Source organism: Macaca mulatta, chromosome 11, assembly GCF_049350105.2.
Source record: "Macaca mulatta isolate MMU2019108-1 chromosome 11, T2T-MMU8v2.0, whole genome shotgun sequence".
NCBI lineage: Eukaryota > Metazoa > Chordata > Mammalia > Primates > Cercopithecidae > Macaca > Macaca mulatta.
In genome coordinates, this window is record NC_133416.1 from 52907293 (window position 1) to 52925249 (window position 17957).

Sequence of the window (17957 nt, forward strand, 5' to 3'; positions counted from 1 at the left end):
TTTATATTTGTTGTCAGTGACATTTTTATTACTAAAATAAGTATGTTAATCTCTTGATCTAAAATTTAGCATATATTTTTGCTACTAACATATGAGTCAGTGAAATTTGATTAGTAGGTATAATTATTAGTTTTAACACATTGCCTCCACATGGCTTTAGTATATTTAAATATGGACTTTCCTAGAGTATATTGTATAATGCTTAATTTGTCTCCTCTTTTAGGCTAAATGCTCATTTTGAAGTAAATCCAGATTGTTCTGTTTCTCGAGCAGAAATGTATTCTGAATACCTCTCAACTTGCAGTAAATTAGCTCGTGGTGGAATCCTAACATCAACTGGATTTTATAAATGTCTTAGGTAGGATCCGTAGTTCTTTAAATGAAGTCCATTTACGTTACTTACAATATCTCTTGCTCTTTGAAGAAAATACCAAATATCTTATCTAGTTTTAAATATTTCTACTACTAGAAATTTCATATGGATAGGTTATAGTGTGGTGGAGGTTTAAATAAAAAGCAGTTTCAGAAATCACACCTGGTGTTTGTGTTGGAACATTAAGAGATTTATCAAAGAAATTAAGTTTACTTTCTTTTTCCTACCTACTTTTACATGTTAAAGACATGATGACTATGTCTTTTTAATCTTGAATAATAGTATATAATATTATCTTCAAATACAAAGACTTTTTGATATTTTGTAAAGTTCATAAAAATAGGTATCTTTTATTAGTTATATGTGGGTGGAATTATTTAAAACCTGGTGACATTGTTAATAAATAATGACTTTTTAAATGGGAGGATTAATCTTTTATATTTATTTGCTTTCCATCCTTGCAGAATATACTTATGTGTCATACTGTTCATACATAAGTGACAGTAAACATACTCCTGTTGTTCATATAAACATAGTGTTAGAAGTCAATGTGATAGTTATCAAAACTTACTAATTATGTATGTACTTTACAGAACTGTCTTTCCAAATCATACAGTGAAGAGAGTGGAGGATTCCAGTAACAATGGGCAGGCACATATTCATGTAGTAGGAGTAAAACGGAGGGCTATACCACTTCCCATTCAGATGTACTATCAGCAGCAACCAGTTTCTACTTCTGTTGTTCGTGTTGATTCTGTTCCTGATGTATCTCCCGCTCCTTCACCTGCAGGTGTTAATTTTTATTGTATTTTTTAAAGTATTACTGAATTAATAATAAAACTGAATGGAAAATGTATATTCTATGTTTCTAAATGTATAACTTTTAATTCTCCAGTAGCATTTTCTTCCTTGGTCTATTATCATATTGATATGATTCAAAATTGTTAAATGTTAATTTCTTAAAACTATTTTCTCTTAAGTAAAATAATTCCTACTTGGGGCTTTCAGTCATTTCATTTGGAATTTTGACGTTTTCTTCATATTTTCAGGAATCCCTCATGGATCACAAACCATAGGAAACCATTTTCAGAGGACTCCTGTTACCAACCAATCTTCAAATTTGACTGCAACACAAATGTCTTTTCCTGTACAAGGTGTTCATACTGTGGCACAAACTGTTTCAAGAATTCCACCAAATCCTTCAGTTCATACCCACCAGCAACAGAATGCTCCAGTGACTGTCATTCAAAATAAAGCTCCAATTCCTTGTGAAGTTGTTAAGGCTACAGTTATCCAGAATTCCATACCCCAGACAGGAGTTCCTGTTAGTATTGCTGTTGGAGGAGGACCTCCACAGAGTTCTGTTGTTCAGAATCATAGTACAGGGCCACAACCTGTTACAGTTGTGAATTCTCAGACATTGCTTCACCATCCATCTGTAATTCCACAACAGTCTCCATTACACACAGTGGTACCAGGACAGATCCCTTCAGGCACTCCTGTTACAGTAATTCAACAAGCTGTCCCACAGAGTCATATATTTGGCAGAGTACAGAACATACCAGCATGTACTTCTACAGTTTCACAGGGTCAACAGTTAATCACCACATCACCCCAACCTGTGCAAACTTCATCTCAACAGACATCAGCTGGTAGCCAGTCACAAGATACTGTTATCATAGCACCCCCACAGTATGTAACAACTTCTGCATCCAATATTGTCTCAGCAACTTCAGTACAGAATTTTCAGGTAGCCACAGGACAAATGGTTACTATTGCTGGGGTCCCAAGTCCACAACCCTCAAGGGTAGGATTTCAGAACATTGCACCAAAACCTCTCCCTTCTCAGCAAGTTTCATCAACAGTGGTACAGCAGCCTATTCAACAACCACAGCAGCCAACCCAACAAAGTGTAGTGATTGTAAGCCAGCCAGCTCAACAAGGTCAAACTTATGCACCAGCCATTCACCAAATTGTTCTTGCTAATCCAGCAGCTCTTCCAGCTGGTCAGACAGTTCAGCTAACTGGACAACCTAACATAACTCCATCTTCTTCACCATCACCTGTCCCAGCTGCTAATAACCAAGTCCCTACTGCCATGTCGTCATCTTCTACCCCTCAATCACAGGGACCACCTCCTACTGTCAGTCAAATGTTATCTGTGAAAAGGCAGCAACAGCAGCAACATTCACCAGCACCACCACCACAGCAGGTACAAGTACAAGTTCAGCAGCCCCAACAAGTACAGATGCAAGTTCAACCTCAGCAGTCGAATGCAGGAGTTGGTCAGCCTGCTTCTGGTGAGTCAAGTCTGATTAAACAGCTTCTGCTTCCAAAACGTGGTCCTTCAACACCAGGTGGTAAGCTTATTCTCCCAGCTCCACAGATTCCTCCCCCTAATAATGCAAGAGCTCCTAGCCCTCAGGTGGTCTATCAGGTGGCCAGTAACCAAGCCGCAGGTTTTGGAGTGCAGGGGCAAACTCCAGCTCAGCAGCTATTGGTTGGGCAGCAAAATGTTCAGTTGGTCCCAAGTGCAATGCCACCCACAGGGGGAGTACAAACTGTGCCCATTTCGAACTTACAAATATTGCCAGGCCCACTGATCTCAAATAGCCCAGCAACCATTTTCCAAGGGACTTCTGGCAACCAGGTAACCATAACAGTTGTGCCAAATACGAGTTTTGCAACTGCAACTGTGAGTCAGGGAAATACAACTCAGCTCATTGCTCCAGCAGGAATCACCATGAGTGGAACGCAGACAGGAGTTGGACTTCCAGTACAAACGCTTCCAGCCACTCAAGCATCTCCTGCTGGACAATCATCATGTACGACTGCTACTCCCCCATTCAAAGGTGATAAAATAATTTGCCAAAAGGAGGAGGAAGCAAAGGAAGCAACAGGTTTACATGTTCATGAACGTAAAATTGAAGTCATGGAGAATCCGTCCTGCCGACGAGGAGCCACAAACACCAGCAACGGGGATACAAAGGAAAATGAAATGCAGGTGGGAAGTCTTTTAAATGGGAGAAAGTACAGTGACTCAAGTCTACCTCCTTCAAACTCAGGGAAAATTCAAAGTGAGACTAATCAGTGCTCACTAATCAGTAATGGGCCATCATTGGAATTAGGTGAGAATGGAGCATCTGGAAAACAGAACTCAGAACAAATAGACATGCAAGATATGAAAAGTGATTTGAAAAAACCGCTAGTTAATGGAATCTGTGATTTTGATAAAGGAGATGGTTCTCATTTAAGCAAAAACATTCCAAATCATAAAACTTCCAATCATGTAGGAAATGGTGAGATATCTCCAATGGAACCACAAGGGACTTTAGATATCACTCAGCAAGATACTGCCAAAGGTGATCAACTAGAAAGAATTTCTAATGGACCTGTATTAACTTTGGGTGGTTCATCATCTGTGAGCAGTATACAGGAGGCTTCAAATGTGGCAACACAGCAATTTAGTGGTACTGATTTGCTTAATGGACCTCTAGCTTCAAGTTTGAATTCAGATGTGCCTCAGCAACGCCCAAGTGTAGTTGTCTCACCACATTCTACAACCTCTGTTATACAGGGACATCAAATCATAGCGGTTCCCGACTCAGGATCAAAAGTGTCCCATTCTCCTGCCCTATCATCTGACGTTCGGTCTACAAATGGCACAGCAGAATGCAAAACTGTAAAGAGGCCAGCAGAGGATAATGATAGGGAAACAGTCACAGGAATTCCAAATAAAGTAGGAGTTAGAATTGTTACAATCAGTGACCCCAACAATGCTGGCTGCAGTGCAACAATGGTTGCTGTGCCAGCAGGAGCAGATCCAAGCACTGTAGCTAAAGTAGCAATAGAAAGTGCTGTTCAGCAAAAGCAACAGCATCCACCAACATATGTACAGAATGTGGTCCCGCAGGTAAGTTATTCTATGATCACATTTCTCTTATAAAATTTGTGATCTGTAAATATGATTTTAGAGGGAAATGCACTGTTTTCCATGTCTCATCTTGAAAAGTTACTGTATCAGCTCACTTGTATCCAACCTGTCCTGTTCTTTTTCTCTGGTTTTGTAATATTAGTTTTCAATTTTAGCACATGATTTAAAGAATCTTTCAATTTTGTTATAGATCCAAAATAATAATTTTGTAGGCCCAAAGTAGAGAAGCAGTTGCTAATCTAACATCTTTTGGAGAATTTAAAAAAATGTATCTTAATCTCCTTTTTGAGTTTACTGCACAAGGGTTGGGGGAATGGGGGTTCTAAGAGTATTCTAAATGGGGATTTCTGTATTTGATTTTGACCTGAGTGTGTTTTTGTTGCCTCTTTAACAGTACTTTTGTAATAAGGATGAATCTTGTAATAACTTTATCAGTCGTATTCTTTTTGTATTTATGTATTGCATCAATCTCCTTTAGTGTTAAAAAGTATTATTTATTGTAATTTCAATTTGTTTCAGATATTCTGATATTCTTTTCTGTTTCTTACTCCTTTGCTTTACTGTCATATTCCTGCTATTGCCTTTTTAATGCCAATATTACATCTCTGCATGCCTTAATAAATACAAGTATTTTCTAAAATCAGCACTACTAAATTGAGGATCCAATCAGATTATGAAGATTTTAAGGACAATCTCTTAATGCTCTTTCCACTGAAATCATGGATTCTCTTAACAGTCGTCGCCACCTATTTCCTGGATCACTTCTCTTTCACTCAGTTTTTCCTAATTCCTGCATAGCCAGAACCTTCCATGACTACTGCCAACTCTGCTGACACGGTTCTGGCTTGGGCTTCTTCTGTATGGTTATGGCAGTGACAGCAGATATATGGCTGTTGTTGGCATTAGTACCAAATCTACATGTGGGCAATAGCCAAATGGAAAGTACAAAAACAAAAGGAAGAGCCCCTTGCTTCAGAACAGTTATTCTACTAATATGCATCTTTCTTCATATGAATGAATGAAGTTGCCTTCTTAAAGTAAATTTCAGAAAAAAAAAAAGGATAAAGTTGGACAGTGCTGCTCTGGGGAATAATGAGATTTTAATTTATATATTTGTATTGTCTAGATCTAATTTCGAGTGACTAAGTTGTATATTCTTTAGGATAGGGGTCTCCAATCCCTGGGCCACGGACAGGTACCAGTCCATGGCCCATTAGTAACTTGGCCATACAGCCAGAGGTGAGCGTCAGGTGAGCCAGTGAAGATTCATCTGTATTTACTTACAGCTACTCCCCATCACTCGCGTTATATCCTGAGCTCTGTCTCCTGTCAGATCAGTGGCAGCATTAGATTCTCATAGGAGCACAAACCCTATGGTGAACTATGCACGCGAAGGATCTAGGTTGCACGCTCCTTAGGAGAATCTAATGCCTGATGATCGGTCACTGTCTCCCATCCCCCAGAGGGGACTGTCAAGTTGCAGGAAAACAAGCTCAGGACTCCCAATGATTCTACATTATGCCAAGTTGTATAATTATTTCATTATATATTACAGTGTAATAATAGAAATAAAGTGCTTAATAAATGTAATGTGCTTGTATCACCCCAAAACCATCTCTTCACTCCCTGGTCTGTGGAAAAATTGGTTGGAGACTTCTGCTTTGAGGGATGTTATATACATGGCAATAATTAATCCTGAGTTATTGATGGAAAATACTGTATCATTTTTATTCAAGCTTCCACATGTTGAGCTTTTCACTTAAACACAATTTTTTAATTAGTGCAATGTGGAGTGTATAGTAGACATTCCATAGTTAGGTTTTTTCTCTTATATTTAATAATTTCCTACTTTACCTTGATTATGTGCCTGTTTTTCCTCCTAGAGACCTTTACAATCCTAAATAGTTATAACAGACCAAGCCAAATTAGAGAAAAACTGCATCTCCATCACTATGGAATTGTTTCATCAACACTCCTTTTTTGTATCCTTAGTCTTCCAATGTGGTTGTAGTCAGTAATATCATAGTTACAAAGAATGAACAATAATACTACCTAAGACAAGGACATGTCGTGGGGACTTTATACTAAAGCAGTTTCTCATTTAATCCTCACACAACCTTATTAGGTAAAAATTATTATAAAGATGAGGACTCAAGATGGCTAATAACTTGCCCAAGATTACCAACTAATGTGAAATGGTACCAGGACAGAAACCTGGTTGTGTCTGAAACCAAAACTCATGCTCTTAACCCATTAACCTTTCTTCTCTCCACTATTCTAGAAGATTTCTCTATAAAGCTCTAGAAAGCCTTTTTTTAATCTAACATGTTGATTATTTGAACTGTTGTGGTAGAGGATGTTAGTTCTATTAAATGATCATTTTAGCACATTGTTGCTAAAACTCATTGATTATTTGAGCTGTGGTGTTATAGGATGTTCTACTAAATGATAATTTTAGGACATTAATGCTAAAATGCTTTACTTAGCACATTGGACATATACGTAGTTAATTCAGGCCAAAAAATCAATACATTTTTATCCTAATCTGAAAAATCTGTGTTAAACTTTCTTACATTCTCACAAAGGATATAGTTTATTTAAAATAAGTATATTCTTTATTTCTAAAACTGATATTGATTGTCTTTTGGAAATTAAAAACTTTGCAAGGAAAAAGAGATGTAGCATACATGATGTCTGTGAGAATGAGAATAACAAAAACAGCATTCCTATATATAGCACTTAGCCCAGTGCCTGCTACATATATGGCCAGTTAGTAATGGGGAAGGTATGCTTTATCTTTATATAGAAGATGAAGTACCTATTGGGGCTAAATATTTTTAACAGACAAAAAAATTAACTGTTCAAGATGGCGTTATAAGTTTCTTTTGAACAGAAGGCTGTTGGGCCTTCTGAAGAGCATGCTAATTAATAGATAGCCATATCCATTATTACTCCTATCCTTTTAATCTCTTTCTATTTTAGGTGGGGAAGACAGGGTATCACTGTGTTGACCAGGCTAGAATGCAGTGGTGCAGTCAGAGCTCACTGCAGCCTCAACCTCCTTGGCTCAAGTAATCCTTCCACCTCAGCCTCCCAAGACTGTAGCTGGGAGCACAGGCACGTACTGCCATGCCCAGCTAATTTGTTTTATGTTTTATTTTTATAGAGTTGGGATCTCCCTATGTTGCCCAGGCTGGTATTAAACTCCTAGTAGACGAGTGATCTCCTCGCCTTGGCCTCCCAAAGTGCTGAGATTATGGGTGTGAACCACCAGGCCTGGCTTAAATTTCTTTATGTACTCTTTTTTTTTTTTTTTGGAGACGGAGTCTTGCTCTGTTTGCCTAGGCTGGAGTGCAGTGTCATGATCTCAGCTCACTGCAACCTCTACCTCCCGGGTTCAAGTGATTCTCCTGCCTCAGCCTCCTGAGTAACTGGAATTACAGGCCACCACGCACGGCTAATTTTTGTATTTTTAGTAGAGACTGGGTTTCACCATGTTGGTCAGACTGGTCTCGAACTCCTGACCTCATGATCTGCCCACCTCGGCCTCCCAAAGTGCTGGGATTACAGGCGTAAGCCACCATGCCCGGCTAAATTTCTTTATATACTCTTTAAAGTTGCATGTTAGACCTTGATTTAATACCATTTTATTCACTATTTGAATTGGTAGCTTAAAGGAGTGGACAAAATAGAGGATTTTAATTGTGATTTTTTTTGGAGAAACCTTGTTATTTTACAATTTCAAGGGATCTAGGGATGTTAAGGAAGTACTTGCACCCTGATAAGGGATTTCCAGAGTTGCAGAATGCCCAGGGCTGCAAAGAGCACAGGGAAGTGTCCCTGCCAAGAAGGAGCAACAATTAATCCTTTCTAATGCCATTATAATTCATATTTTTCTTCTCAGTTTTGTTTCTTCCAACCTCCATTAATCAGCTATATTAATTTTATTACAGAAAAAATAGCAACAAGTAAAAAGAATCTATGTGAAAGTAAATTATGTGCTCATTGATTTTATATTTAGTATTTAGCTGGGCAGTTTATATAAATATAAAATAAACTGTAACTACTTCAAGGCACATTTCTTTATTGGTAACTGCTAATTTCAAATGTAATACCTGCAAGCTGAAGCACAATTTATAGTATACTATTTCCAGAAGCCCTGCCCTGTTCCACTGTTCATGAATTGCTATCTGTTGGAAACATATTTGCTAAATGGCATATTAAAAATAAAAAAGAATTTACAAAATGAAAGAAACTTAGATACAAAAGCTTAACATAAGACTTTTTTTTTTTTTCAGGATCATACAAAATATGTGTTGAACATAATCTGTTAATTATCTGTTAATCTCATAATCTGATAACATGCCAAATTCTTATACATAAAAATAGTTTAAGGATGTACATATTTAAGATATTTAACATATGCCTCGCCTCAATTCAGAGTGTAAATCATTCCTAATAATGGCACTGTGTAACATGGAATATTGGTATCTTACTGGTAAAGAGGTTGAGAAAGTTATTCAACCCATCAGAAAACAGATTGGTAGCCTCAGGGGGCCAGCATTTAGTTGTAGCCATAAAAGAACAGTTTAGCAAGAGCCACAAGACTATCATTTATGTTTTTCTAAGAGTACTGCCACTCAGATTTGTAGACCAGTAGCACATTATAAAAACTAAGGAAAATATTACATAACTTTTTTGTTGGTATTTTAATGTATTCTTATAAAGCAGTGCTGGGATGTATTGATGATCTAAATTTATACTTAATAAGAGGAAAAAACTTGGTAATTTAAGAAAATGAGGATATGTTAGAGCCGAAAGGGTCTCTGATATTATCTTGGCTAAAACTCCTACTTTTAAGAGTTGAAGTGAATTGCCCACATTCACAAAAGTCTTCTTTTCCAGTGATTTCTATTACTGTCTTAATTCTCTTATCTGAAGACTGACACATTTAGCTAAATGCATCTCTCTCTCTCTCTCTCTCTCTCTCTCTCTTTTTAAATACAGACCCTTGCTCTGTTGCCTAGGCTGGAGCGCCGTGGCTCACTCTTGGCTCACTGTAACCTCTGCCCCTTGGGCTTAAGCAATCCTCCTGCTTCAGCCTCCCGAGTAGCTGGCGCTACAGGTGCACACTACCACACCTGCCTGATTTTTGTATTTTCTGTAGCTTCAAGGTTTTGCCATGTTGCCCAGGCTAGTCTCAAACTCCTGGGCTCAAGTGATCCTTCTGCCTTGGCTCCCAAAGTGCTGGGATTATAGGCATGAGCCACCGTGCCTGGCCTAGCTAGAGGTGTCTCTTTTATATCACATTCAGAGTAAATATAATTCTTGTTCCTTACGAGGTTTTGAAAGTGTCTTTCCTTCTCACCTCTTCTTTAGAATACTCTTTCCCAGTTTCTTCACCATCCTATTTATCTCAACCATAGAAGATACAGCAACTCAGGAAGCTGAGGTGGGAAGATTGCATGAGCCCACGTGTTCAAGGCTGCAGTGAACTGTGATCACGCCATTGTACTCCAGCCTGGGTGACAGAGCAAAACCCTACCAAAAAAAAAAAAAATAGAAACTTTCCCCTTATACTTTCCTTGTTCTTTAACCCCTCCTCCCATGCCACTTTCTCACCATCAGAGTTCTATGGCTTTTAGAATTTGCAGGTGAATGGTTTTCAGATTTATTTTTCCAACATTAACTTCTATTGATTGACATTTTTAGTTGGTTCATCTGTCATTATTCCCGAACTAAACTGATCATCTTTCCTTCAAAATATGGATATATTTAAAAGACTTTATGCCTGCAATTAGAATTATTATGTTTTCTTTTGAGAAGAAAACATATTGCCTATTATTGCCATTTATTGAGACTCTCAAGCTAGGCTTTTCTTTTATAGTTTCTCTAGTCTTCCCATCATCTCATAAGTTAGTTTTTATTACTTACACTTTACAAATGAGAAAACTGAGGATCAGAGAGGTTAAGTTGGTAGCCCAAGATCACATGGTTAGTTAAAAACGAGATTGAAAATATGAGTCCTGATCTGTCAAGCTGGAAGGTCCTCATCCTATTTGTGATGTCTGTACTGTCCTAAAATGTTTTTGGTGCATGCGTATGTTTTTTCATTATAAAATCTTAAGAGTGGGAACCTATTATAGAAATGTCAGTCTTGAAGTAGATTTTTCCCTCAGAGTTTAGAACTCCGAAGTTCTTACGACTTCCATTTCTGACAACTTTGTCTTTCAACATGTTATTCTCTTTCTTCTTTCATTTGTATGTCATAGTAGCCTTGTATGTTTGTGATTTATCTGTTTTTTTCTAAAGAAAATTACTGTGGCTTTTAATCTGAGTTCTCAGCAGTTTTAGCTTACTGCTTTCCCACCTATTCCCAGTACAGTCATGTGCTACTTAAGGACATTTTTGTCAAGGATGGACCACATAATGCAACGATAGTCTCATAAGATTATAATATCTTATTTTCACTGTACCTTTTCTGTGATACACAAATACTTAACCATTGTGCTACAGTTGCCTATAGTATTTGGTACAATAATATGCTATACAGATTTTTAGCCTAGGAGCAATAGGGTATTGCATATAGCCTAGGTATGTAATAGGCTATATCATCTAGGTTTGTGGAAGTACACTGTGTAGCATTCACAGAACAATGAAATAGGTCACCTGACGGCCCACTTCTCAAACGTATTCGTGTCATTAAGTGATGCACGACTGCATTACTTTATAAATGAACAAGTATATTCAATGTTTTCCCAGAGTTTTAATTTACTGCCTTTAAGCAGTTCTTCAGAAATGATGTACCACCATTTCTATAAGAAATTTAACATTACTTTTTCCGTTTGTGGTATTTCAAGAAAATATATTGCCTAAATTTGATTTAAGGTACATTGTAATTATTAGTGTTTTTTCCAAGAGAAAGGGATGGGATCTAAAAGAAAAAAAAATACAGGATATATTTAAAAGACTTTATGCCTGCAATTAGAATTATTATTATTATGTTTTCTTTTGAGACGAAGTCTCCATCTTTCACCCAGGCTGGAGTGAAGTGGAGCAATCTCAGCTCACTGCAACCTCTGCCTCTTGGGTTCAAGTGATTCTCTTGCCTCAGCCTCTCAAGTAGCTGGGATTACAGATGCCTGCCACTATGCCTAGCTAATTTTGGTTTTTAGTAGAGATGGGGTTTCGCCATGTTCCCCCCCGCCCCACCCCGGGCCTCCCAAAGTGCTAGGATTACAGGCATGAACCATCGTGCCCAGCCTCGAATTCTTATGTAAATAACAAAAGATATAATTAGACTGGGGGCTGGGTGTGGCAGCTCATACCTGTAATGCCAGTGCTTTGGGAGGCCAAAAGGGGAGGATGACTTGAGGCCAGTAATTTGAGATTATAGTGAGCTATGATTATGCCTCTGTAACCCGCCTAGGCAACAGAACAAGACCAACCCTGTCTCTAAAAATAACAAAAAATACATAATTGAGCAACTTCAAAATCTAAAATTGTTAAGCAGCTTACTGCAAATTAGTTAATATCATATTTTATACATATGGTTACATCATTTTTTGCTATCTAAAATTTTCATTGCTTTTTACCATATTGTTTCACATTATATTCTTTAGAAAATCTAAAAGGAAACATACAAAAAAGTAGTAATTTACAGTTGATCTGTTCTTGTGAAGAACTCACATAAGTAAATCCAATGGGTACATTTATAGTATATTTATTTCTCATTTAAATCTACAATTGTATTGTTTCATCCTACAAATAGTGGTAATAACAATGTGGTATTGCTGTTGTGGTTTTATATTAAATAAAATAATCAAACTTTCTAAATATTTCTATAAATATAATTTTCTTAAAGATTTTTAAAGGTAATCATAAACAAAATTATAAAAAGTAAATTTTATGGTAGAAATGCATAACTTAATGTAATCAAATTTATAAAACTATAAAATATGAAATTTTTCAGTGTCATGTCACAAACTCTGCATTTGTTCTTTTTCACAGAACACTCCTATGCCACCTTCACCAGCTGTACAAGTGCAGGGCCAGCCTAACAGTTCTCAGCCTTCTCCATTCAGTGGATCCAGTCAGCCTGGAGATCCAATGAGAAAACCTGGACAGAACTTCATGTGTCTGTGGCAGTCTTGTAAAAAGTAAATGGCAATTTTATTTGATATATAAAAGTATTCTTTGTTTTGGAATGCTTTTATATTTAAGTTTCTGTCATCTATAGTTCATGAAAATTTTCCTTTAGAACCACCAACTTTTAGCAAAACTGTAAGAGTTACATAAATGTAACTCTTTAGTAGGTTTTTGTTTGTTTTTCTTTTCAACAAAAAAATTAAATGTAACTCTTACATTTATGATCCATTATATGGACCTAAACTAAGAAATTTATATGTAAATAATGGAAAGAACTTCATTGCTTAATGGTACGTTGTAGAGAATGTGGTTCAGTATTTGTTTTCAGTAAAGAAAATCCATTAAGAATTTGATTATATATTTGGCTGTTAAAAAAAAAATTTTAAGTGGCTTGAACTTAGTGGCAGCTATAGTATTTCTATATAGTAGAAACTTAGAAGTAATAATGTGCTAGAAAGAGAATGATTTTTTGAATTTGAGTTTGGGGTATATACCTATGAAAATTATTTTTAAAGCCATACCAGCTTACAGTTTAATTAAGATGAACTTCTGAAATAAACCTTTCTTAGACTTGAAGGAAAACTTGAAAAGAATGTTGGTTAAAATGAAAGTCTTAATTCTTTGATAGTACTCAGGTAAGACCCTTTGCCTTGAGTCATTTTTTTAGAGGCCTAGGACTAATATTTTTTGAGACAGTCTCGCTCTGTTGTCAGGCTAGAGTACAGTGGTGCTGTCTCCGCTAACTGCAACCTCTGCCTCCTGGGTTCAAGCAATTCTTTTGCCTCAGCCTCTTGAGTAGCTGGGATTACAGGCATGTGCCACCATCCCTGGCTAATTTTTATCTTTTTTTCACCATGTTGGCCAGGCTGGTCTCGAACTCCTGACCTCCAGTGATCCCTCTGGCCTCGGCCTCCCAAAGTGCTGGCACTACAAGTATAAGCTACTAAGCCCTGCCAGCATTTGTCTCAATAGACATAATGCCGTTCATTTTTTAGATATCAAAGATTCCATTTCACTCTTCATAATTGATAGCAGAAATTACCATAGCTTTTACAATCTATATTTGCTATTCATATTTTTGTGATATAGATATTATACTTTATTGTAAACTTCATATACAGATTTTTTGTATGATTATGGCTGCCTGTGTAGCCTAGGGATTATTAATAGTATGCAAAGTATCTATAGGACAGCAATGATCAAACTTTAACTCTCAACCCAATAGTGGGACTGTGGATCATTTTAGTAGGTTTTTGTTTGTTTTCCTTTTCAACAAAAAAATTAAATATATCATAGTTCACCATGTTAGTGAGGGTAAATATTGTTTTCAGTTACATATATGTGACCTATATATGTGTACTTGATCATAGTATAAAATCTGTTTGTCAAAAAAATTCTTTAAAAATTTGTTCTTTAGGTTGTTTCTCATTATTTCCTTCATTCATTTAATTTGACCATCTCTTTCTTTTTAGTGTATGTTTGTAAGTTAATTTGAAACTTTCTTCACTGCATGCCAATTTTACTCTCCATTTGTCTTGAGATTTTTGTTTTTTTCATGATAAATAGTAGTTGATGGAATGGGTAGTGTGCTAAAGGTGTTCGTTAACTTTTCAAAAAGTTTACGAAGCTTGTGGCAGTGCTGCATGCCCCAGGTGTCCAGGAAGGCTGAGGCAGGACGATCATTTTAACCTAGGAATTCGAGTCTAGCTTGGGCAACATAGTGAGACCTCATGTCTAAAAAGATAAAAAATAGAGAAGTTTAAGAATAACTGCTTTAGATGAAGTGTTTAGGTTACTTCAAGATAAGTTGCTGGAAGAGTTAATGAACCTAGATGTCTGACAGTTTCCCATCTTGCTGATAAATCAGCGTTACATAATTTGATGATTTACCTTTTTCTTGCTAGTCTTTTCTGAACAAGACAGATTAAACAGGGCTTCTTAGAGCATGCCATTTTTTTAAAGCCATAGCTTTTCACTACTGCATGGCTAATTAGTTTTAGTCTGCAAATATTTATTAAGCATCCTCTAGAAGGGTGCATGGGCCAGAAGATAAAAATACAAAAATCACTCCCAGTCCTAAGGGACACAGACCCAAAAAACAAATAAATTACAGTATAAATAAGTACTGTAAAAAAGATAGTTTCATAGTGCTGTTTGCAACATATTGGACAGTTTAACTTTGGGATGGTTGGAGAGTTTTACTACAAGCATTACATTTAGTTGAGTCTTAAAGAATGAGTAGGAATTTGTCATGCTAAAATAAACCTTTCAGAATGTTAAGAGCAAGCACAAGAGTATAAAAGGACCTTGTATGTCCAGGAAACTGTGAGAAGTTAGAATACTACAAGCATAAGGGCATGAAAAGAGAAATGGCTCTTATTCATATTTAGTTCCAATTCCGAGTAGAAACATATATATGACAGCCGTTGACCACTAAGTGGCTGTTCTAATTTCTTTAATATCATATCAAAAATACTAGTACAGAACTTTTATGCTGGGCATGGTGGTTTGAGCCTGTAATGCCAGCTACTTGGGATGCTGAAAACTGGAGAATCCCTTGAGCCCAGAACTTCAAGGCTACGGTGAGCTATGATTGCGTCAATGCACTCCATCCTGGGTTATAAAGTAAGATACTCTTTTTAAAAAACAAAAACAAAACAACTTTCTTTGTTTCCATCAGATTTAAAGCTAAAATTATTTTCTGCACGTGTATATTATTGTAAAATGCTTTGTATTTAAAGTTGAAATAGCTATGTGCTCTCTTCCTTTTAAGGACTTAAAAGTGACTTTGAGTATACATTTAACTTGTTTTTAGTTCTGTATTAGCACCACACTTTACATAGTCTTTTTGTATCTATAATTCTCCTTTTTTTTTCTTTTTTGTTTTTGTTTTTTGAGACATGGTCTCCCTATGTCACCCAGGCTGCAATGCAGTGGTGCTGTCTTGATCTTGGCTCATTGCAACCTCTGTCTTCTGAGCTCAAGCCATCCTCCCACCTCAGCCTCCCAAGTGACTGAGACTACAGGTGCATGTTGCCATACCAAGCTAATTTTTGCATTTTTTATAGAGACAGGGTTTTGCCTTGTTGCCAAGGCTGTTCTCGAACTCCTGAACTCAAGTGATCTGCCCACCTCAGCCTCCCAAAGTGCTGGGATTACAGGCATGAGCCATAATTCTCCTTTTAGATAGATGTACAATATAGATTGTTTTCAGTAAGTCCCACTCCCTCTTATATCATCACATATTGATGCTTGGTTTTTTAATCTGTAAGCATTTATCTCTAAAAGTTAGGAACCTCACTCTTTAGATATAAATACTGTACCACCACCACCACCATACTCCTACAGAAAAAAATTAATTCCCTTTAATATTATGATTTCTTATATCCTGTCAGTGTTTACATTTCTCCGGTGGCCTTTTTAGAGTTTGGATTGGAATCTAAGGTTCAAACATTGCCTCTGGTTGATAAGTCTTAAATCTCTTTTAATCTGTTAGATTACCCCTCCATCCCTCTTAATTTTTTTTTTCTTTGCAAGTTTTTGTTGGGGGAAAAAAAAACAGTTTAATTTGTCCTATAGCGCATTACAGTCTGGATTTTCCTGATATTGTTTAGCGTGTTACTCTGACCTTGTATTTTCTGTGCATTGATAGTTTGGACCAAATATCTGATCAAGTTCTGGTTTCACTATTTGAAGACCACTTCAGAAATGAAATTGTGTACTTCCATCAGGAAATATGTAATATCTTCTTGTCTCTTTTTGTGATGTAAACAGCCTTTAAGGATCATTGTTCAGAACATTATTTCATTAAGGTTTGTAAAATATAAACGACCCCCTTTTATTAGTCATTTGCCTTCTTTGAGGAATATTTCCTACAGGAAAGGCAAGATAGATGCTTGGATATTTCTCTTATTTACCTGTTTTCAAAATAATGAGTTGCTCACTATCGCTCTGCACAAAGTTACCATGAGGTTTGGTTTTTGTTTATTTTGTTTGTAGTATTACTATGAGCCAACAGGAATTTAAACGTATTTGAGGTATTTCAGTCAATTGAGGTTATTGTATCCTTCTTGGTATACAAATTGTGCTATTTTTGGTCAGTGAAAGTCTTTTCAAGTGGATTTCCCAAGTCCTTTGGTTGTGACCTTAATGTAAGTATTTGATAGTTTCCCTGCTCTCTGATAGGCAAGATAGTCTGTGTGTTTCTACTGATTCTTGGAATTTAGATTAAGTACAACAAGGTTTTTACTTTGTTTTATCATTTTCACACCTGTATCTTCTTTCTCCCACACCAAAAATCCCATTTCTCAATATTGTTAAGAATTTATTCTTTGTCCTATGTCATACTCCAAAAAAAAAATGTCTGCTGTGGTGTAACTTGAAAAAGTTTTCTCATTTTTTCAGTTAATCATTTGTCTTTTTACTTTACCCTTTGTTTTGCGTTACTTTATTTTTGTCCTAGATGAAGGGTTTTTTTCTTTCAATTAATTTTTCTGTAAACAAATTTATTAGGTTTTTCATTATTGCTTCTGGATCTGGATTATAGTTAGGAAGGCTTTCTCTGTGCCGAAATTGTAGAAGAACCCCCATGTTTTTATTTAGAACTTACGTGATTTTTTTAGTTTCCATTTAAATCTTATATTTTGATATTTTTCCCTCTGTCAGTAATCTGGTCTTAAGGAAATTAGGGTAAGTCAGTGACTTTTTTGTTCAATTTGTCACTGTAACTTTCTTTTCTCATACTATAAGAGTAGTTTATTCTAAAAAAAAGTAAGAGTCACAGTGGATGTTTTGGGCTTCAGCACTGTCCAGTGGGACAATCCAAATTAGTTTCATCAGGTGCTACTCAAGACTCTTAACAAAAGTGATTCCACAATATTTACATAATTGTTTTTCTCATCTTAAAATTATACTTCTAGCTTTTAAAAAATTTAAATTATAAAAATAGCATTATCGAAAGATAAGCATGGTTGTAATTTTGGTATATATCTTTACAAACCTTTTTCATATACAGCTGTACTATATTGTACATGAAAAGTATACATGTATACTTTGTTTCTTATTTTAAACTATATATACTGATCTAGAGCTTGCTTCAATAATATATGTAATATTCATATAGAATATATATATACACTTTTTATGTCAATACGTAGATTTACTCATTCTTTGTATTGAATACCAAGAATTCCCTTTTATTGCACTGTCTTTGTTATCTGCATTGGTAAATAGAATTGCTCGTCCTTTTTTTGACAGGATTGCTCTTGAATTATGAGGACACATTTCTTTCCATGAATAAGATGCAATGATCCTGCACTATAGTCTGTTAACTATATCTCATATTAAGGGTATTTGGGATTTTAGTTATTTGCTATTACATATGAACAGAACTGTGGTGAATAATTTTGTTTCTATAGCACATTTTCTACAAGTATTTCAGTAGACTAAAATACGAAACTGGGAATTGCTGAGTCAGGAGGTTTACATGTTTTTATTTTTATA

At 36.1% G+C, this 17957-nt stretch overlaps 1 protein-coding gene across 1 annotated transcript in view; it reads left to right on the top strand.

The window, feature by feature from the left end:
* ARID2 (AT-rich interaction domain 2) overlaps window positions 1–17957 on the top strand; it is a 190439-nt gene that overhangs the window by 130405 nt on the left and 42077 nt on the right. The window contains exons 13-16 of the mRNA XM_028829418.2: window positions 224–358; window positions 967–1163; window positions 1423–4286; window positions 12318–12466. Coding sequence (XP_028685251.1) covers window positions 224–358; window positions 967–1163; window positions 1423–4286; window positions 12318–12466 — 3345 coding nt within the window. The remainder of the gene's footprint in view (window positions 1–223; window positions 359–966; window positions 1164–1422; window positions 4287–12317; window positions 12467–17957) is intronic.